Source organism: Hibiscus syriacus, unplaced genomic scaffold, assembly GCF_006381635.1.
Source record: "Hibiscus syriacus cultivar Baekdansim isolate YM2019G1 unplaced genomic scaffold, ASM638163v2 tig00111132_pilon, whole genome shotgun sequence".
Lineage (NCBI taxonomy): Eukaryota > Viridiplantae > Streptophyta > Magnoliopsida > Malvales > Malvaceae > Hibiscus > Hibiscus syriacus.
Window position 1 is genome coordinate 849,158 of NW_024062992.1, and position 22,837 is coordinate 871,994.

Genomic DNA, 22,837 nt, shown 5'->3' on the forward strand with positions numbered 1-22,837 from the left:
CAGTCAAACTTGGGACTTTGAGCATGAGTTTTCTGAATCAACTCACATACTCCTTAAGTGTCCCTTTATGCCTGAGGCGCCTCAACTTGGACCACGCCTCCATCCTGGTATACTGTGAGCAGACTTGCTCACTTTGCACACCCTCGACTTGACGGTCTTATCTCTTGCTATCGTACCGGGTCTCTTCTTGTGCTCGACTGTTTTGACACCCGGAATCTCGTCACATTTTGATCCTGGGTTGACTACTTGAGAACTTGTAATCGCATCACTCTTGCTCCTTGATTCGGCTACTTTGGAACATGTAGCCTCACCAAGTCTTTCCCCTGTCTTGATTGCTTGGATACTCGTAATCTCGGGCTTTCTTTTGGGTTCGACTGCTTCAACATCAACAATCTTGCCTTGTCTCGATCCTTGCTTGGCCGTATTGATCCCATCAATCAGACAAAGTCTTTTTCCTAACTTGGTAGCTTTAACACTTGCGACCGCGCCAATTCCCACAACTTCTCCTTCTTCCATCCTATCCATGATGGCTGTAAGGCGACACTTCTCATGACATCCTCTAATCAAATGAGGACCATCACAGAAGTAGCACTTCAATTTTTCCTTGCTCCCATTCTTCTTTACACCAGACTTAGCCTTGCCATTCTTTCCCGATGGCTTTCCTTGGCTACGAACAGTCGATGGCTCACCTTGGCCATTCGAAGAGCTTTCTCTATCATCTCCCTACTGCACCTTTTCCCGGTCTCCACCACTGTTGCCACTATCTCTGGGCATGGGCCTGGACGACACATCGCTACTTGGCTTGTAACCTGCAAGCTCAGTCAGCTTTCCGGCTACAACTATGGCTTCCGAAAGTCTTTGGGCATCTCCTTGCTCTCCCCCGAGCATCGCCCCTGGTCTAAGTCCTTCCAAGAAGGTCTTGAGCGCACCCCATTTACTCATTGCTCCATTGCATATGAGTAGCTCCCTCTTGAGCTCATCAACTTCGTTTCTCAAAGCCATCGCTCCCACTCGAATCTGGCTTCTTTTGGATCGTTTCTGACAATTCTTGTGAACCACCGTGTATTAGAACACCTCCGTCGACAAATTCGTATCGCCGACCAAATTTTACTATTCACGTGAATAGTAACCTTGCAGAAAACTGAAAATATTCACCACCAAAAGCTCTTGATACCAGTTGTTGGGAAATAAATCGAGTAATTTCCCTATAACCAGATTAGTGAGAATGCGAAATAAAAAAAGAAAAATAATACCCAAAATTGATAACGGAGTTTAGCCAATTATGCCTACGTCTCCGGACTGCTGCAGATCTTTTACTAAAGAGAGAAAATTTACAGGTGTTTACAAAACACTCACAACTCACAAGAAAACTCTCTAAACTCTTTAGTATTGGGAGAAAGAAATGATTTGTGATGATTTTGAAGCTAAATGGGCTAGGGTATTTATAGTTGAAGCTTAAGGACTAATATTATAAATACCCTAAAGTCTAGGGACTAATTGTAATTATCTCATTATTATTTTTCAACAAATACTTTCGGTGCACCGAAAGCCACCGAATTTGTAGCATATTTTGACAATTCAGCTGCCCACTTTTCTTGACTTTTAACAATTATAGTGTTATTAGCTCAGTTGGTTTGAGTGTCGTACTAATAACGTGAAGGTCGCAAGTTCAAAATCTGCATGGGCCAACAAAGTTCTCCTGTATTGAAATGGTGTCGTATCTTTTTTTTCTTTTAACAATAAAATTAATTATCTACAAATATCATATATTTATATATCGTAATGATTTCAGTTAAATTGAATTAACTGAATAATAATCTGGTTCGTACTAAATTAATTTATAATCATATTTATAATATGATCTTTGACCTAGTACAGATCAAACTTGTTTAAATATTTGATTTCGGGTCAAAAGGAATTTACCTAATTTTATAATATTTTATTATTTACTTTATTTATTGTTTATATATATATATATATATATATATATATTATATATATATGTTAGCATCCACGTACACAGTGGCAGATGTAGGTTGAACCTAAGGTGGGTACGTGCCCATCCTGAAATTCGAATTTCCTTATGTTAGTTGGTAATTTGCTGAAGGTGCTCACCCATACGATTTTTTATTAATATATATAAGCTCACCCTGAAAAATATTTCTGGATCTGTCATTGCACGTACACCCAGTGTAAAACTTTTAAGTTTTACACTTTTTTAGGATTGCTGGATAAGAGAAATCAAAGGTTGAGATTAATTTCTTGTTTTTTTAGTGAATATCTTCTCATTTTCTATTGTTAATCTTAGTCTTTAATTTTCCTCATCCAATCCTAAAAAATGTAAGACTAAGATTAACTCCTTGCTTTTTTCAGTGAATATCTTTCTATTTCCCACTGTTGATCTCAATCTTTAATTTTCCTCATCCAACGGTCCTATAAAATATAAAACTTAGAGTTTTCACTTTGTGTAATTGGATCTTACCCTGTATATATATACTTGTTGAACCTATTTTGATATAACAAATTTAAGGATAAAATGTTTTATTAAGGGGGAGATTGTTGAACCTATTTTGATATTTTAAATATAAGGGAAAAATATTTTTGGACTAAATTGAATTTATTCAAAGTTTTCAAAAATAATTCAAAATCCATAAAACTTGAATTTGAACACAAAATAATTTTCTGGGTAAGAAGTACTGATAATGTTCTTATAGTATCTATACACAAGGTAAGGGAAGTATCAATATTCTTATTGCAGTACTGATACTGCCTATTTGTTTTTAAATATGTTTAGATTCCAGTAAACAAAATTGGTACCGATACTCAAAGGAGTATCAATACTACTTTGTATAGTGGTATCGATACTGTAACCCTAGTATCGATACTCTTAGTCCAACGATAAAAAAGCTAGTTTTTATTAGTGCATTATCGATACTCCAAACCCGAGTATCGATACTCCCTGGTTTTAGTAGTTATATTTTGCATTAATTAAGTCCCCAACGGCTAGAAACGACCATAATCACATTTCAACATATAAAATGAAGTTCAAGACACTTGAATAAGGTTACACAACACATATCCAAGCATTGATCATCAAGAGAAAAGCTTTCATTATTTATCCTTTGTTTTTTTCTTGTAAATGGTGTGTTTTAGTGAGCTTAATTGGGTAAACATTTTCCTTTGAGAGGTTTCTTGTTTACATTATTTTTATCCTTTTGTAAAAGGGGTTTGGTTCTGGTTTAGCTACTAAAATTAAAAATTTGTAGAATGTTACTCTTGAGCCTAGAAAAAGAAAGAACAAATTAGTGAATTTGTGAGAAATCCTTAGTGTGAAGCTAAGATAGTGAATGTAAATTTCATTAAGGAAGTTGAACCACTATAAATTGTTGTGCAATTTTTCATATCCTTTCTTTCTATACTCCCAAGATTTTATTTGGCCAATTCACTCCATCTTGGCACTTTTTGCTTGATCGATAGAGCATCATAAACTCCAACATACCGAATTGTAATATCTTTATAAGAAACTTTCCAATCATGCAAACGATCTTGTTTTATTTCATGCTTAATTATTTTTAGAAAACTTCTAAATCTTATTTGTTTTTTGTCAAGTTAAAAATGTGTCGAGGCAATGCATGTGAATATTTTCTTCCTGCTTTAGATAATACACACACGTATATATACCCTACTTTAGCTCAATTTCGTGCCAAAACTTTGATATCTTTTCACACAAGTCTATAACGCAAAATTTTATATTAGAAGAAATGGGGTTATAAAATTTAAAAATAATAAATTTATAAAATTTTAGAGGACGAAAATACTTAAATTATATAAAAAATTAAAATTTTTAGAAAGCGACCACCCGACAATTATGAAATTGAAACTAGGAACCAAATCTATTACATAAAAATTATAACAAATTTTAACTTAACAATTTCAATGATTACTATATGAATTAACTCTAAAATTTCAATTTTAAAAAAAATATAATTTAGAAATTAAAAAGCTACGAGATCCAATCTGCAAATAAAAAAGCTACCTATCTAATAAGAAACGTTTCTAAAGCATTGTTCAAGAAAACTTTATATATATATAAAGCTAAATATCAGGCACAAAACTACGTAATACCAAAAAAAAAATGTACTTAGTCATGCTTGATATCTCATTATCCCTATATTTTAGTCTATTTTTTGGTTTATTTTTTCTCAGTCATCACTTGTAATATTATTTTCTTCTCAGTTATTCCTTATAAGAGTGTACAAATTAATATGTAAACATTAAATGTAACTATTTTTTAATATATTCTTTATATTTTAAAAGTTGATTAATCAAATTATTAATATTTAATAATTTTGATTAATCATATTATTAAACGATGAGTAACGGTTACAATTACGGTTTTTTTTAAATGAAGTTTTCCATGATTTTATTAAGTGAAACATATACAAAATCAATCACTGATATGGGTCTCATTAAAAAAATTTCTCTAGACTTAAATGGAAGAAAAATAGTGTGTCATATCGATGAAAATGATACAAATAATTCGAACATGAATCATAACCAATATGATACCTCCAGAAACATAAACATTACTCCTTAACCATACAGATATAACATAAAACTGACAATATGATACTAGAAAAACCAAGAAATTAATCGCACCAGAACAAATCAACCCTTCCACAACTCTGCAATAACAAAAACCATACTACCCCAGTGCAGCAACAAGAAACATTTCTGGCAAGCCAATCCGGTTGTTTTAAACAGTTACATATTTAGAAAATAGTTAATTGATAGTTAACTATTATTAAATCATAAATATACATCTTAAGGGAAAATAGAGGTATAATGATTGTTTTATGTTTATCAAAGATTTGTCTTTAAAACTTTTATGGTGTAATGGATTATTGTTATAGGTTGAACTTTATAGTTTGATTAACGATGATGTGTGTTGTGTTTGAAATTTAAACTAATACAATAATATGTAGTATTTAGATGTGTATCGATATGTTTCTTTTTTCTTTCTTTAGAATCTATTTATCCTGAAATTTTTTATATAATATTTATTGGAAAGGTAGTTTTATTATGCTCAAAACAAACAATGAATATATATAAATGAAATTTGTAAAATTTGTAATATGTTAAATGTTTTCTTATAACCGAATTATTAATAATAGTTAACTGTTAGCGATTAAATAAATTTTAACGGTTAGATTATGATTAGAAGAATCCAATGAGCAACCTCAATGATTAATGGAAGTGTTGTTCGTTCTCCATAGAGATTTTAGGTTCGAGCACTACATCTACATGGTGTGTACTTTTTTAATGGCTAAGAAATCTTTTGAACACTAACTTGTAATCACCTCATACTATTAACAAAAATTATAGTTAGCATAATATAGAAACCGCTATAACTGTTAATTGATATGTTTAGGTTAAACCATACGGTTATCTAGGTTGTAGTATTTGTTTAAAGGCTCTCAATCATTTGGTAGTGAACGCTCATATCTTTGTATACGTAATGTTCGAATCTGAGACCTTAAGAGATTATAATAAATCTCTTAACCACTACTCACCTAATTTGTGTTTCAAACATGATTTAAATAAATAATTATATCAAAATTTATACATTATAAATAATCAATTTATTAAAACTTATATTTAGATATAAATACTTCAACATCATTTTAAAAATAAATAAATAAATAGAATGTGTTTTAACTTATGTTTGGCAATAATAGAATATATTGCATCATATCCATTGACTTGACATACCCTACCCAATTTCCAACAATACTACGTATTTTTATAAATTACTGAAATTTGAATTACTAGAATTTGAATTACTGGAAAATGAATTATTGAAATTTGAATTCTGGAAAATGAATTACATTTCTGGAAAACATCTGGAAAACGTTTTATGATGTTTGGAAGATGTTATTTAAACCTTTTTTCCACTAGTTGAAGAGTTTTTTAAAATTTTTTTTATTACAAATATTAAAAATAAAAATAAATATCATAAAACTAATAAATATTTAAATTAATAAAAAATTTAATCAAATATTATTATATTTTAAAAAAAATATTAATATTGGTATATTTTATAATAAAATATTTAAAATATTATTTATTAAAGTAATAGCGTTATATTATATTTAAAAATATTAATTATATTTTAAATATCTTTACTAAAATATTATTTAAATATAAAATTAATATATTCATTATAATATATAAAAAAAATTATATATATTAAAATAAAAATATAATATATTAAATTATTAAATCTAATATAATTGATTATAATATCTATTATATTATTATATTAATAAAATATTTTAAATATTTTAATAATTTAATTTTTATTAAAATGATATTAAAAATATTTTATTAATATTAAATTCATAAAATAAAATTATTTTGAGTATTTTTGCTTTGAAGTGAAAAGTTCAGAAAATGACTTACGGAAAATGAATCCGTAAGTCATTTTACAGAAAACACAAAGGAAATTATATTTCGGAAAACGAATTACGTGAAACAAACACGGAAAAACATTTTCTGAAAAACGAATTACATGAAACAAACACGGAATTTCGGGAAAAACCAATTCCGTAATTAGTTTTACAGAAAACAAACACACCCTAAATATATTTTCATTTATAATATTATTAAGTGATGGATGTAGGCTTTGCTCATGGGTAACCTGAAATTCGAATTTTTTTTATTTTAGTAATTTATTTTATTGAGAGTGTTGATTCTAAAGTTTTATTTATATCTACTTGCATAAAAAATTATATTATTAATATATATATGCATTCAATTTAATTTTTTTTTTAAAAATTCGTCACATATACTATTATAAATTTATTAGCTTTGTACGAAAAGAATCATCATTCTCCATTGTTAGTTGTCCGATAATCTTTTAATTTATCATTAATCAATTAGACACAATGATTATTATTTGGTCATTGAATTGTAGACTTTTTTTTAAGTTACAAGGACACATAATATATGTTTAAATCATTATCATAAACTGTTATGTGGTGCTGGGGTTTACTTTACAAGAGTGGTTCTGGGGTTTTTATGTGGATATATGTTTAAATCATTATCATAAACTGTTATGTGGTGCTGGGGTTTACTTTACAAGAGTGGTTCTGGGGTTTTATGTGGCTTGGTTTCTCCAGCTGTTAGTAGCTGGGAAGTGGGAGGGATGTTGTTGATGGGTTATGTGTGCTACTTTTAAGGGGGTGTTTGGTTCAGGTAATATGAGATTACCAGGGGAATGGAATCTCATTTCCCGTTTGGTTGGTCAACATTTCAGCCCCCGGTAGTCTTTTATTATCAACAGTGATATTTTGGGGTATATTACCGGGAATGTGATTACCTCTTTCTTTAGGTATTGTTGGATTACCGGCGTTTTGGACTAAAATGGCCTTAAATTTTTTTCTTTAAAAAATATCATTCTTCTGTCGTTGAATAAAAAAAATTCTACGAAGGTTAAATTATAAATTTATCCTTAAACTATTTTAGATTTACAAAAAAAAGTCCATAATTAGAATTTTTTATGAAGTTCAGGGGTTAAAATAAAATTTTACCCTTTCATTAAACCTATTTATCTTTTTAATTTTGTAAAAAAAAATATAAATTTTATGAATTTAAAATTTTTAAAGAAAATATATAAATTAATTATAGTAGAATTCAACTTGTTAAAAACCCAATATATAAGAAGGACAATTTGGTAAATATACATTCCAATAATCTTTTATTCCTTTAACCAAACACGATAATCTTACATTCCTGCTAAACCAACCAAACACAAAATACAACATTCTCAGTAATCTTATTTCCTCCGATAATCTCATTCACACCGGTAATATTATATTTCGTGAATAAAACGCACCCTTAGTGTGTTTAATCATATAGCTGAGTCGTCTTAGTCTAGGTCTCTTGATTCGGCTTGTTGGATTATTATGTACTTGGTTCGATTGTGTCATTGGATCGTAGGCACTCTTTTTTCTTCACTTAAGTCTAAGGAGGTTTTTAGTTGAGGCCTTCATCATTTAATTCGGTTTCGTATATACTCTGGAACCTTGAAATAATATACAAAACTTACCCTTTTAAAAAAATCATAAATGTTATAAATCATAATTAGATTTATAAATAGTAAAACTTTAAATTGAATTAATATACTATTAATTCATTTATTTAATAAAAATTCAATTATGTATGACTAAATTTAATTTTATAATTTTCTATATAAAAAAAATCAATCCCTTTGCATGAAAAAAATGATCGATCGGAAAAATGATTGTTCTCTCATATTTAGAGTTGAGGAAACTTGTTTTAAATTATCTTTTAAAGCCCCTATAGTTGATTTTTGTACCTTCTGGTACTCAAATAAATAATATTTTACAAAAAAGATCTACAGATTTGAAACTTAAATTGAAGATGAATTTTAACTCGAATTAAACCAGAATTTATATAGTAAATTTATTATAACTTTAATTTCATGTACGAACTAAAAATTTAATAAATACTAGCTGATTTATTTGTAGTCCCCAAGTTCTTGATTGTTGGGTAAACTATGTTTCTCTGGCTCTTTGTTTTTCTTCAAGTATCCATGCCCAAATCATATTATGACCTTCCAAATACATGGAAAAACTTAAAAATATTGAATATACTCATGTCAGACTCGTATTTATATCCGATACCTTCATTTGAATCTGAGTAACATTGGGGCTAAATTCATGTGTTCAACCTGAGAATTATGATATTATAATGTTCTCCTACAGGGTGGAATATCCAATGGGGAAATCATAAACATGCGGGTAGCTTTCAAGCCAACAGCTACTATCAGTGTAAGTTTGATCTCTTTTTGCCTTCTTATTTGTTTCCTATGGCTCTGTGGCTATTATGATTTGATTTATATATCATCATACCATTTAATATTTTATGATAAATTTGTCGGCACATTGCTACTGGAACAAATTCTTTTATCAAAATAATCATTGGTCAGTGGTTTAAGAAACATCGGTCATCAGAATCTCGTCAAGCTGATAACTTGTTGCTCAAGCATAGACTAGCAATGCTATAGTTTTGGAATTCATGGCGAATGGAAGTTTAGCTTCATCATGATCATGATAAAGAACCTTTTTTTCTTAGATGTCATCTTTAAATATTGTGGTGTGTTCCTACCATGTAATCGTATGTAGCATGGGTGGCCCGATATCTCCTGAAGTTGATATATGCAGCTACCGGAATCTCACCTCAGAGTTGATCACCGGAAAAATTCAATTGAAATTAACTTCTCAAGTTTTTATTTCTACAAAAAAATGAACTGCAAAAATTAAGAATTCTTACCAAAAAAATACATAAACTTCAATAATTAATGGCATTTCAAGGACCTAATCGTTGCTAAAACCTACAACTCTGCTAACTCTTAAGCTTCCATTTTCTCTACCCTTTTTGCCTCAAAGTTCTCACTACAATCTCTCTATTTCTCTTATTTAAATATTGGCCATCTATTGCTCCTATTTTCCCTATTTCAACCCTGTACAGGAAAAAAGAACAAAGATCAAAGAAATAAAATAATGAAGCTATGGTACACACTTTTCGTGTATTTGAATGATCTTTCAAGGTATATAACGATACCCATGATCGGATGTGTTGGCTCGGACCTTTATATATAATCCAATGCAGGGTTGCTTTTATTTGGAATCAGCTCTGTTGAATTGTTGTCGAACATTGTTGTGGTAGGTGCTAGGGCACAACTTTTGACGGAACAAACGTTGGACTCGCGGCAGGCCGGTACTCTGGGAAGAGCCTGCCGGACTTGTATCGAACGCCACAAGCATTGCAAAGGGTTTTCGGACCCATTGGCCCTGCCCTCCATTGTGGCGTCTTTGTTATCTCACAATGCATACATTTCCTAACAACTTGTGCTGTTGGATGTTGACTATCATCAGCAGTGCCTGCTGGATCTGAAAGCGATAGCTTTATCTTCTTCTTCTTCTTCTTCTTCTTATGTTCCGCATTAACTTGTTTCAGTAATTTGATCAGAAGCTGGGACTTGGCATAGTTCTCAGAATCCGACGGTACCTTCGAGAAAACAAAGGGCTGAGGAATGTCACTCTCGTTGACAGATGAAGTTGGGGAGATCAGCAGAACTCCTGGAAAATTATTGAACTTACCGGACAAGGACATTTGCTGCGTGCACGTCTGCGCTTCCCGGGAGCAACCGTTTCAGGACTGCACGCCAATGGTTTCGCTTCTGAGTAGGAGCTGCTACTTTCAAGAACTGAAATTGGACTACAAGTCCGGAATTGATGATGGGATGCCTGGAATTTTGGTCAAACACAACACAAATATAGGAATGCGTAAAAATTTATATAACTCCAAATATTTACGATCTATGACACAACAAGAAATATGGACTCATTAGGCCTTACCTTCCTGATGGAAGAGGACTCTTCTTTCTTAATTGTCAAGCTTGCTCTACAGTGAGAATCTTCAACAAAGTTTGACATCCATTCCAATTGAACAATATCTTCATACTGCAAAAACCAAATCTCATTTTAGTCGGATATTCCAACTAATATTTGAAATAGTTTGCAAATTTTAATCTATGTGGTATAGAATCTATAATTAAAATTAGCCAAATTTCACGCACAAAATCAACTTTAATAAGCAGAAAAACTACTTTCAGTAAAAATAGATTTAAAAAAAATACACTAGTCACTACACTAACCGGAACAAAGAGTTCAGCGGAGGGGTCGGAAGCACTGTTGGTGGAAAAAACTGAGTCAGAACAAGGTAATGACTCGTGCTGAGTTGTCCAAATGCTAGGAAACGCGGCGGTAGAGTCGAGTTCGACATCTCCGTTAGGGAAGTCGATGAGGTCGTCGAAGAAGCTTCCACAATCTATCTCGTCAACGAAATCCGTTGATCCAACCATGTTACTTTATACGAAAAAATTTACACAAACCTGCAAAAAAAGCTGAAATTATTACTGCTTTGTCATTTTAATTTCTTAGTTAAAGTAGCCATTACTAAATGGCCATTGTTTTTCAAAGTTTATTTCGAAATTCGATGAACAAAAAGAAGATAGAGTGATTCTGAAGCAAACCTTAGTCACCGGTCAAAGAGCAAAACTGTGCGGAAACAAGAGATAAGTTGGAGGAAAACGAAGAGAATTTTCTCGGGAAACCTGAAACACTAGTTGAAGAAATTGAATTGTTAGTATATAAAGTGCTTTGATAGCTGAAATATACAGTGAAATGCCTTCATCCATGGGATATAAGTTGAAAGTATAAGTGGAATTTGAAGCCAAAATAGCAGAGTTAGATGAAGAAGAAGAAGAAGAAGCAGTGAGTAGTAGAAAACAGATACCTTGAATTGAAGAAGACAATTTTTGAAAGGTGAAGAGGAAGGAAAGCAAGGCTTAAAAGGGGTAGTAATTGGTGAGCTTCCTTCATTGCTAACTGTCTTTTACTTGTCTTGATGTTGAAGTCTTCTTTCTCCCCCGTTCCCACCCCACCCCATCCCCTCCACTTTTTCTTTTTCTTTCTGGGTAAATTACGTGTTTAGCACTTACATTATTAGTTTTTGTCTATTTTTATACTCAAATTTTCAATTTTTTCACAAATATACATAATATTTAGTTTTCATTTCATTTTAGTACCCTCCGCTAAAAACTTAACGCATTTAGTACTTAAATTATCAGTTTTTGTCCTTTTTTAGCACCTAAACCTTTATTATTTAAAAAATTAACGTTAAATTTTGAACGTGGGTAATAAAATGAAACAAAAACTAAAGTTTTTAATGGCATCTACTAAAATGAAATATAAGATAAACTTTAGGTCTGATTTTTTTTAAAAAAAATACAAGTTTAGGTCCTAAAATAGACCAAAATTGATAGTTTAGATACTAAAATAATAATTTACCTTGAAATATATTTTAAATCTCTTCTTTTTCATATATATAATCGAAGATCGGGGCAAAATTTGTGAGATAATGGTGTGGAAAAAAAAATTCCTGAGATAATGTTGTTGGAGAATTATTTGCTGAGATAAGGAGTTTGCTACATTTCGAACGTTGGTTGCCAAGTGGTCCGGGCGACAAAGAAGGTTGTCAAGCCATCCCTGCGACCTGTGCATGCGTCATGGCTAGCCATGCATGCCCAACGACCTATATATTCATGCCTTGCATCTTTTAGAATTTCAACATTTTTGTATAAAATATTGAATTACAACTTGCTTTCACGTGCATGGGTCATGCCTATTATGCTAAAATAGCCTATTTAAAATATTTATTACTCCCCATGGAATTATTTCTTTGGGTGACATACATGAGAAGTTGATGTTTGCTTCCCACGTGCAAACGACCTCCTTCGTCGCCATACATGGAATTATTTCTAACATATAAATTTTGAATTATGATAAAATCAATTATTAATGTATTATTTTATTTATTATATATTAATATTAATATTTTTATAGCATTGATATATGTTTTTTTACTTTTTAAAATTTTCGAATTATTTAATTAGATTTGTTTTATATAATATTTTTTTTATTATTAAATGATTAACTTTTATTATCTAATGATTTAAAAATAGCCTATTAATATATTATTATGTGATATTAATCTTATATTGACTACCAAAACTGTGATGGTTTGTATAAAATAAGATTGACAATAAAGAGGCAAAATTCTAGAGATAATGATGTGAAAAACAATTCTTGAGATAATGTTGTTGAAGAATTAATTGTTGAGATAGGATAATGGTATGTTGAGGGTAATGAAAGGGGTAGAGGATGGTGATATCTACCATGATGGTGGTTACATATTTGTTTTTTATAAGAAGAAATTGATTGGAGGGAGAATTGTTAGGATTTAGGGTTTAGGGTTTATTGTTTAAGATTTAGGGTTTTTAGCAACAACTAAAATATTTTAGGGTTTAGGGTTTACAAAATCAATAGTTACTTATATTATTTGTTGTATATTGTTTTGGAACCCTAAACCCTAAAATATTTTGGTTGCTATTGAAAACCTTTATAAATTCATGGTATGTTAAGGGCAATGAAAAGGGTAGAGGATGGTGATATCTATCATGATGGTGGTTACAGAATTGTTTTTTATAAGAAGAAATTGATTGGAGAGAGAATTGTTAGGGTTTAGGGTTTAAAATTTAGTGTTTATAGTTTAGGGTTTAAGGTTTTTAGTAGAAACCAAACTATTTTAGGGTTTATGGTTCACAAAGGCAATAGTTACTTGTGAACCTTAAACCTTAAACCCTAAACCTTAAAATATTTTGGTTATTACTATAAACCCTAAACCTTAAAATATTTTGTTTATTACTATAAACCCTAAACCCTAACCATTCTCCCTCCAATCAATTTCTTCTTATAAAAAAATCTGTAACCACCATCATGGTAGATATCACCATCCTCTACCCCTTTCATTGCCCTCAACATACCATGAATTTATAAAGGTTTCCAGCAACAACTAAAATATTTTAGGGTTTAGGGTTCCAAAATCAATATACAACAAATAATATAAGTAACTATTGATTTTGTGAACCTTAAACCCTAAAATATTTTGGTTATTGATAAAAACCCTAAACCCTACACACTAAATCCTAACCATTCTTCCTCCAATCAATTTCTTCTTATAAAAAAAAATTATAACCACCATCATTATCTCAAGAATTTTTTTTCAACAGCATTTAATTCTTCAACAACATTATCTCAAGATTTTTTTTTTCACATCATTATCTCAAGAATTTTGCCTCTTTATTGTCAATCTTATTTTATACAAACCATCACAGTTTTGGTAGTCAATATAAGATTAATATTACATAATAATATATTAATAGGCTATTTTTTAAATCATTAGATACTAAAAGTTAATCATTTAATAATAAAAATAATATTATATAAAACAAATCTAATTAAATAATTCGAAAATTTTAAAAAGTAAAAAACATATATCAATACTATAAAAAATATTAATATAATAATAAAATAAAATAATACATTAATAATTGATTTTATCATAATTCAAAATTTATATGTTAGAAATAATTCCATGTATGGCGACGAAGGAGGTCGTTTGCACGTGGGAAGCAAACATTAGTTTCCCATGTATGGCACCCAAAGAAATAATTCCATGGGGAGTAATAAATATTTTAAATAGGCTATTTTATCATAATAGGCATGGCCCATGCACGTGAAAGCAAGTTGTAATTCAATATTTTATACAAAGATGTTGAAATTCTAAAAGATGCAAGGCATGAATATATAGGTCGTTGGGCGTGCATGTGGACCTAGTCATGGCGCATGCACATGTCATAGGGATGACTTGACGACTTCATTTAGTTCACGACCAACGTTCGAATCTCAGCAAATAATTCTCCAACAACATTATCTCAGGAATTTTTTTTCCACACCATTATCTCAAGAATTTTGCCCGATGATCGTCGGTAATATATTGACAGGAGGCAATTTCTAGTTTGTTGTTTAATTAATCAGCCTGAAAAATATTTTAATTCTCTTCTATTTTTTCTCTTTTTTCTTTTTTGAATAATGTATATGGGATGCAAATGTAAAATAAATAAACATGTATCTTTCTCCCTTAAGATGGATGATAAACATGACAAGATATATATAAGAGGGGAATTAAAAATAAATAAATTGTGATGTCATAATTTAAAAAAATAATATATAATATTATTTTAAATTAGTGTTAATGTTTTTAAAATAATGTCTATTTATTTTCTTTTAAGTGGTTTGAGGACGAACCAAGTGGTCTTTGGTAAATGAATTATTGTTATTACTTGAGAATATGAGTTTGAGCACCATGGATGCTTGGGTGTGAGTGTTCAATGTCGAAAGGTTAAGAATTATCTTTGAACAGATAATACCTTATACTTACCCTATATTAATAAAAAAAAGTTGGTTTGAATGGGTTTTTAAACAAAAATAAGATAACACAAATATAAATATCAATTTCATTAAAAAAATATTAATCTAATTTTTTTAATAGGTGATAATGATTATAGGATAGTATTTATTTATAATCTTTCTAAAAGGGGTCATTTTAAAAAAAATTATATATATTAAATGAACTATTTTAATACTTTTATCAATATCAAATATATATTAAAAAAATAAATTAATCAAAGAAAGTTTTATGAATCTTTAAAATTCATTCGTTCACATAAAAATTTTAAAAAATAAAATACATCAATAATAATCTATAATCGTGTCTAAATTTTTATTTTTACATATGCAAATTCATGAACTCACATAATAAATATAGATATTTAAAATAAAAGTATAAAAAATTAAATTAAAAAATATTTTAAAAATTTACCTTCAAGTGAAATGAAATTATAAATTATAAATTGAATAATTAATAATTTAATTGAAATAATCAACTCAAAGAATGTAAACAATTCTAAAAAATGTAAAATCAAATATAAAAAATACACAAGGAATTTTTTTATCTTAAAATAAGAAATGACAAAAGAAAAAAATATTTTTTACTCATTTAAAAATAAAACAATAATATAAAATATACATATTTTTGTAACAACTAAATTTAATAATTTATCATAAACATTTTTAAGGGTCAAACTTAATAGTTTAATGTATATATATACATACATACTATAAGAGTGTGTGTATATATATATAACCTAAATTCTTAAACGTTGTAAAAATATCAAAAATTAATTGCCAATGTTGGCACATTTTAGTACAATTATATGTTTATTTAAACAGAATAGTATAATATAATGTTAACATAGCATATGTTGTAAAACAATGATGACTTATAAGCATACCATTCCTTCCCTTTAAAGACAATAAGAGAAAAGGTGTTTTGTTTTGCGTATGTCTTATGAACAAATACCTTATAATTAGTAAAATGTGTTGGGCCATGTACCTGCAATGGTACCTCAATTCTTTGACATATGTAAATAAATAAGGTGTATTATAATTACAATATATATATAGAAATAATTAAGTTGTTAATTTTTTCAAAATAAAGTTTCAAATTTTCACTTACCCAGACATCTATTATAATATAAGAAATTAATGGAAACTTATTCACTAAAAAATCATCATCTTGTTGCCCAAGTTCAAATTGTTTGGTGTACAAAGAAAATAATTGAAGTTGTCTACTCTCACATGGCTTTGTGCCCTAAAACGGTGCCCACACTACAGCAAAAGTGGCTTGTTGCAGCGTTTTTTTTACTTATAGCATCGTTTATAAGCGCATCTAAAAACACCTGCGGCGTTATGACAAACGCCGCTAAAAGCGCCGCTAAAGTTTGCGGCGTTTTTCAACAAAAAAATGCTGCAATATGTCACAACATATAGCGGCGTAAAAAATGCCGCCAAAGTTGTTGATATTTAGTGGCGTTTTCTTCACAAACGCCGCAGTAGGTTTTGATGTTTAGCGGCGTTTTCTTCACAAACACTGCAATGTCTTAATATTTAGCGGCGTTTTTAGCGAAAACGCCACAATATGTGTTGAGATTTAGCAACGTTTTTAGCTAAAACGCCGCAATAGGCGTTGAGATTTAGCAGCGTTTTTAATACAAACGCCGCTAAAAATTGGTATATAGTGGCGTTTTTATGATACAAACGCCGCTAAATGTATGGTATATTACGGCGTTTTTGTTACAAACGCCGCTAAATAACACAGAATTTAACAGTTCTAAAAATTATGCTTAATACCTCAAATCTATTTTTTCAACCTGTTCCATTATCCAACAAACAAAACAGTAATAACATCAAACTCTATATCTATAACAAGCAACATCAAATCCAATATAATAAATAAAAGTTTTCATTAACGTAATATAAGTTAAGTTAAACACGGTTCAGTAACATTAACATAATGCTCATAACATAAATGAGGCTACGATGGTGGATTCTGAGGTTGCGTTTTTTGTATCATCAACATCATATCATTGAGTCATTTTTCAAATTCTTCACATCTCTGCTGATATGTTGATTCTCTCTGTGTTGCCACTGCTTCTCTCTTTTCTTCCGCTGCTGCTCTCTCTGCTTCTCTTGCTTCATTTTCCGCTTTCAAGTTAGCCGTTTGTTGATCCATCTTAGCCAACTTTTCTTTTAAACGACCAACTTCTAATTGGGAAGATCGAGACTGTGATGACATGTACTGTGATGAACTGGATCCAAAATATTTGGTGGGAGTAACGAATGATCCTTGACAGCGCACCCGACCATATCTTTCAGGACCCAAAACGTCATTAATAGCTTGGTTTTCAATGTCATCATCATTAACAATACCTTGACTCAAAGCAGTAGCATGATACTCCGCCCTTTTCTCCCTCAATTTTTCCTAATAATACAATAAATAATTAATTAAAATAAAAAATGTCATGGTACAAATATAAATAAAGTCAGGTAAATTTAAAACATCTACCCAATAAACGTACCATAATTTCTGCAGCGTTAGCAGTCATAGGAGTGCCATCCTTCTTCGTATGTGTCATATCGAAGAGTTGGATTCGACCAACTTTAGAACCAGATGTATTTTCCTACAATGTACCATAATGTCATTACTATGAGTTAGTATGTACATGGAATAAAAAAAATATTTCAATAATCTATAATACCTCCTCATGAGCTATACAAGCAAAGCTCTTCGATCCAGCCGTGTGCGTAAACTTTTGTTGTTGCATACTAGCAACACCAACATGCTCTCGGTCCTACAATGTCAAACAACCACTTATAATGATGATTTAAATTTCGTTACAAGTATTTATGAAAAATATATATACCTGACCTTTTTGAGAACTCCAAAATTTGACTGCATCTTCCCATTGGTACCTGAGCATTCCTGGTGGGACTGTTTGCAACTTCTCTTCAAGGCTGAGATCATTCTTGAAGTATTTCTTCTTTAAGGAGCTCTTGTGGTCCCTCCATCTCTTCCCTAACGCTTGCTTCACATAATCATCAGAGACCTCTAAAACAAATATCTCCTATACAGCAAATAAGTGTGCACCGTAAGTATAAATTAGTATTGAATTTCTATTGAGTATCTATTATAATGACATTATTACCTTAACAAAATCCAACGCTTGATTTTTGTTACTATTAGGCATTTCATGCCATGACTCATAATTGATCGGTAACAGATTCGCATTACGTCCAACTATGCCTAAGTAACCTGCTAGAAGACGTGATTCTGGGCCAATAGGTTGACTGGCATCGTTTCTTGAAACTTTGACACGATGCCGAGGAGGAAGTTGGTATAATTCCTTCAAAGTTGTACGTCCTCGAGTCTTGCGCGTTCCAGCATTTTCAACTATTTAAGAAATTATTAAATGTCAGTTTTGAAAATGAACAAAGTAGTAAATAAAGTTTCAAAGATTACCTTGAATTTCTACTTCTTCAACAGTTTCAGGAACGTTGGAAGACTGTGGTGCATTCGATTCCTCGTTATTTCTTTCTTCATGGTCTTCAGTAGCTCGAACAACCCGCAAATCAGTTATTTTTTCTCCTCAGCATTATATTTGTAATAAACAAACATGAGTAATAAAAAATGATTTAATTAATGAATACATTGAAAGACAACATGTTAAAGGTTATAACATTATAAATAAATAAATGAAGATATAAAATCCTACAACAGTCTTATGTAATGTTAGTTGTCATAAATATCTTCATCAACGTCCTCCCGAACCCATTGAAATTGTGTTGTATTACTGATAGTTTCATCTAAGTTTTGTGGTAGTAGAGGTAAACATTCTGATCTTGTTTCATAGCAGACAAACATTCAATTATTTTTTAAATTTCAAAAAAAATTGATAATAAGGAGAAAGTTCAACCAATAATTAACATTAAAATTAACATCTCATGGAGATTTAATGCAACTCTAGAAATGTTCAGCACACAACCTAACTGAAAAATATAGACAAAACGTGTATGCACTCTGCAAGTGTAAAACATAAAAACATCAAGGAGACAAATAACAGATGTAAAGTTTCTACATGTTCTACTATTCACTGCTAAGGTTTATAATTACAATGAATATTTCAACAAATTTTCAAACAGGTAAGCCAGAGAATCATCAGGAACGTGAGCATATATTAAACAAAAATTGAAATGAATACCACCGTTAAAATAATAACAGATCGAGACAGAACAGTAAATCTTAAACTAAGAATACAATTAGAAAATAGTAGAGATTTTTTTTAAAAAATAAAAATACCTTAACGTCGTCGCTGGAAACACCGTAATCTAAATTTGAGATGTAAAGTTTCGTTCTGGTTTAAATAGCGGGGGCCCGACCTGCTTGTCCCTGGAAAGCAGACCCCTTATCCGAATACATATCGTGCTGCCAGGAAGATCTTGCATTATATTCTCAACATATTTCTAATACCCTAATTCTCGTTTAGAATCATACAAAACTCCCACATATTTTAAGATATGTCAAATAAAAGCCTGATTATAGCACAATATCAAACAGATAAGACATGATGAAAGCATAAAAAGTGTGAAACTTACTTGTACATACAATACTTGAATTCTTGCCCCCTAATATAGTCTTTCTCTCCTTCTTCGAGCTACAATGTAAAAATCAGAAAAGAAGAAACAATCAAACTGGATAATAGAAACAGGCTCAGTAGAGCACCACAACAAGGAAGGGTTTTACATACCGGATCACTTTCATATATAAGCTCATAACAAGTAGGAGAGAGGCACTTCAAAGCACAGTTCTCCTTTGCTATTGATGAAGACTTGCAATGGCCACCCCAGAGTCCACTGATTCACCACCACAAAGAATAAAATATAATAATAATCAGACCAAGCAATATACATACATATCCCATCTTGTTAAGCATCAAAACTAAAAAAATCCTTATCTATTCATCTTTTTAACCCCTAAAAAATTGCTAGTCCCTCTAAAGTAGGAAGAATGAAAGTTGAATCGAGGAAAAGGTTTCAAATAATGAAATAAATCCCACTAAAATAGTCAACACAACTAACTCTACCTAAGATTTAATCACACACCAAGCAATAATAAACAACCCCAGATTTGCTTCATCCCAAATAGAAAAACTGAAGCCTAATTGAAGGGGGGGAAACAGTGAATATAAAAGAAACCCAAACTTAAAGGAGAAAATACCCACCTGTCTATATCAAAAAAACGAACCGTTTTGCTCTGGTGCCTGAATCAAAAAAGAAAATTCGCTTAATTGATAAATGTTCTAAACTCCAACCACTACAAAACTAAAATTCAAACAAGAGAGTTAAAAATTCAACCCCTGCGAAAGATTCCCAATAGAAGCTGAAATTCAAACGCTTAGGGCTTCAGAGATGCTTCTGCGATGAAAAATAGACCAACTATTTTTGAATGAAAGAAAAAATGGAGCACAGCAGTAGGGAAGTTAGGGATCGATAGGATAACCTCTGGGTGGATTTGTGGATGGTCGAACAAATATGGAGAGATTTTGGGGGTGTGAGGGATCTGCTAATGGTTTGATACAAAATTAAGTCAGAGCAAAACGGTTCGTTTGGGGTAAACGTTAAATTTTACGGCGTTTATGTTTAAAAACGCCCGTAAAGAATATATTTTTCGCGGCGTTTTTAAAAAAATGCCGCTAAAGTAAAAGTATTTTGCGGCGTTTGTCGAAATAATGCCACTAAATATTACATCTATTGTAGCGTTTGTTATAAAAACGCCACTATGGACGAACCTATTGCGGCGTTTTTATAAAAACGCCGCTAAAGTACATTCTATAGCAGCTTTTGTGTTTAAAAACGCCTCTAATTTATGACTCTATTGCGGCATTTATATTCAAACGCCGCTATAACAACCACTTTGTACAGTTAAAACTCCACTCTAGATTTTACTGCGGCGTTTGTACTCAAACGTCTCTAAAGTACAACTATGTAAAGGTGTTTGTCTAAAAAACGCCCTTAAATTACAAATTCTTTGCGACGTTTGTTGATAAAACACCACTGTATATTTTACCCTATTGCGGCGTTTTTGTACAAATGTCGCAAAAGGTTATGGCTTCAGCGGCATTTTTTTATCAACAAACGCCGCTAATTACCTTAATTTATATATATGTTTGCTTCATTTTAAATATTCCTTTTATGCTCTACATAAACTAACTTTACTATCATTTACTTTTACCTAATTAACAACAACCATACATTTTATTAAGCCAAATGTTATGCATAAAAATACTTAACAACAAAATACATTAAAATTTAAAGACATTAAAGTTATGCATAAACAGTCTTCACCATATTGCCATATTATTCACTATAGTTTAGTCTTCATTGCTCCTTCGTGGGAAAAGGATGTAGGAAAGCTGTTTTCCTTGTTTGACGACGCTTCGTTAAGTTTTTCCTCCGGGTAAACTCTATATGGAGAAACTCTTCATCCATTTCACCAAATAAATCCCCTACATCCGGTTCACCAAGAAGACTCCTTGCGCGCTTCAGTGCTTCACTTGAAACAGATAACGAACTTCCACCTACAGTATGAAACTTGATTGGAGGTGGCTTGGGAACTAAATGACTTGTTGGAAAAAAATTAAATAGATGCTAGAAACGTTTACTTGGAGTAACAGTAGAGCCAACGTCGTCTTCATTGAGGATAACTCTTGCTTTTGCAATTGAAGATTCTTTCAACGCCACAGAGATACCAAATTCGGTTGTAAACATCGGGTATTTATCCACTCCTTCATCATCATTCTGAATAAGCTTCGAACATCCTACATACGTGCGCTCTATGAAATTTTAGAGTATACAATACAAATATAGCGGCAGAAACTTTCAGCGATTATTACCTTCAATTAGGAGATCAACCATGGAAGGCAAGTTCGGAGTTCCATTCGGGTCATCATTGGCAAGTTTGGACTGATAGCCTCACAACGATAATTTGATCCATCGTCAGAGCAAATACGCCACGTGGACATTCCGACGATAATTTCTCTTACTCAAGGCAAAACCTGCTCTTTTTACCACAACCATTTGTTCACATTTTCAAAAGCTATTATTTTGAGATTCGAAAACGGCAAAACAATGCTCCCAACCAATAAACCATTAAAACACTATGTATAAATATGGGAAAGCTATTATTTTTTCAATTACGTTATCTTTTAAGGTTATCCCCATTTTCAGAATACCAAAAACAATAACTGAAAAAATTCAGTAGTGAGAGAAGGGATCAAACCATGCAACCGTGAGATAACTGTGTGAGAGAAGTGGTATTTTGTCGCCGGAGAAGACAGAATACCACTTCGCTTGGAATCGTGTGAGTGCCATTCTTGTACCAGAGAAATCCCTTTTCAGGATAACAGTGTTGAAATGATTTTAGGGATCGGGAAGGAGACCATATATTTACCCTATGTCGGCATTTTTAATAAAAACGCCACTATAGTAGATGTATACGCGACGTTTTAATAAAAAACGCCACTATAAACAAACATATTACGGCACTTATCAAAACACGCCACTACATTACTGTTTTATAGCAGCGTTTGTTGCGAAAACGCCACCATATCCAAAACTTTTACGGCATTTATCTAAAAACGCCACTAATATCTACTCTTTTGCGGTGTTTATTTAAAAACGCCGCTAAATTACCAGTTTTTTGCGGCGTTTTGTGAGAAAACGCCACTATAAATAAATATATACCGGTGTTTGTGCCATAAACGCCGCAAAATTTCAACTATATTGCGGCGTTTTGTGAGAAAACGCCACTATAAATAAATATATACCGGTGTTTGTGCCATAAACGCCGCAAAATTTCAACTATATTGCGGCGTTTTTTGTAAAAACAC

The 22,837-nt window shown here is 31.2% G+C and overlaps 1 protein-coding gene and 1 pseudogene across 1 annotated transcript; both read right to left on the reverse strand.

Moving 5' to 3' along the window:
• Positions 1-590: 590 nt before the first annotated feature.
• LOC120154562 lies at positions 591-11,217 on the reverse strand (annotated as a pseudogene).
• A 7,256-nt stretch (positions 11,218-18,473) lies between these two features.
• LOC120154577 lies at positions 18,474-22,319 on the reverse strand. Its single transcript, XM_039166280.1, has 6 exons — positions 22,228-22,319; positions 20,171-20,209; positions 19,697-19,802; positions 19,545-19,603; positions 19,249-19,374; positions 18,474-18,495 (listed from the first exon to the last, which is right to left on the reverse strand). Exons 1-5 carry the CDS (start codon positions 22,317-22,319, stop codon positions 19,278-19,280), a joined length of 393 nt encoding a protein of 130 aa, XP_039022211.1. The 3' UTR covers positions 18,474-18,495; positions 19,249-19,277.
• Between the last annotated feature and the right edge of the window lie 518 nt (positions 22,320-22,837).

Coding starts and splice junctions, on each gene's coding strand:
- LOC120154577 (XM_039166280.1), bottom strand. CDS start 22,319: ATGGCACTCACACGATTCCAAGCGAAGTGGTATTCTGTCTTCTCCGGC. Junction 19,803..20,170: donor CGTTTTTTTGATATAGACAG/GTGGGTATTTTC, acceptor GTGGTGAATCAG/TGGACTCTGGGGTGGCCATT. Junction 19,604..19,696: donor TTATATATGAAAGTGATCCG/GTATGTAAAACC, acceptor TTTACATTGTAG/CTCGAAGAAGGAGAGAAAGA.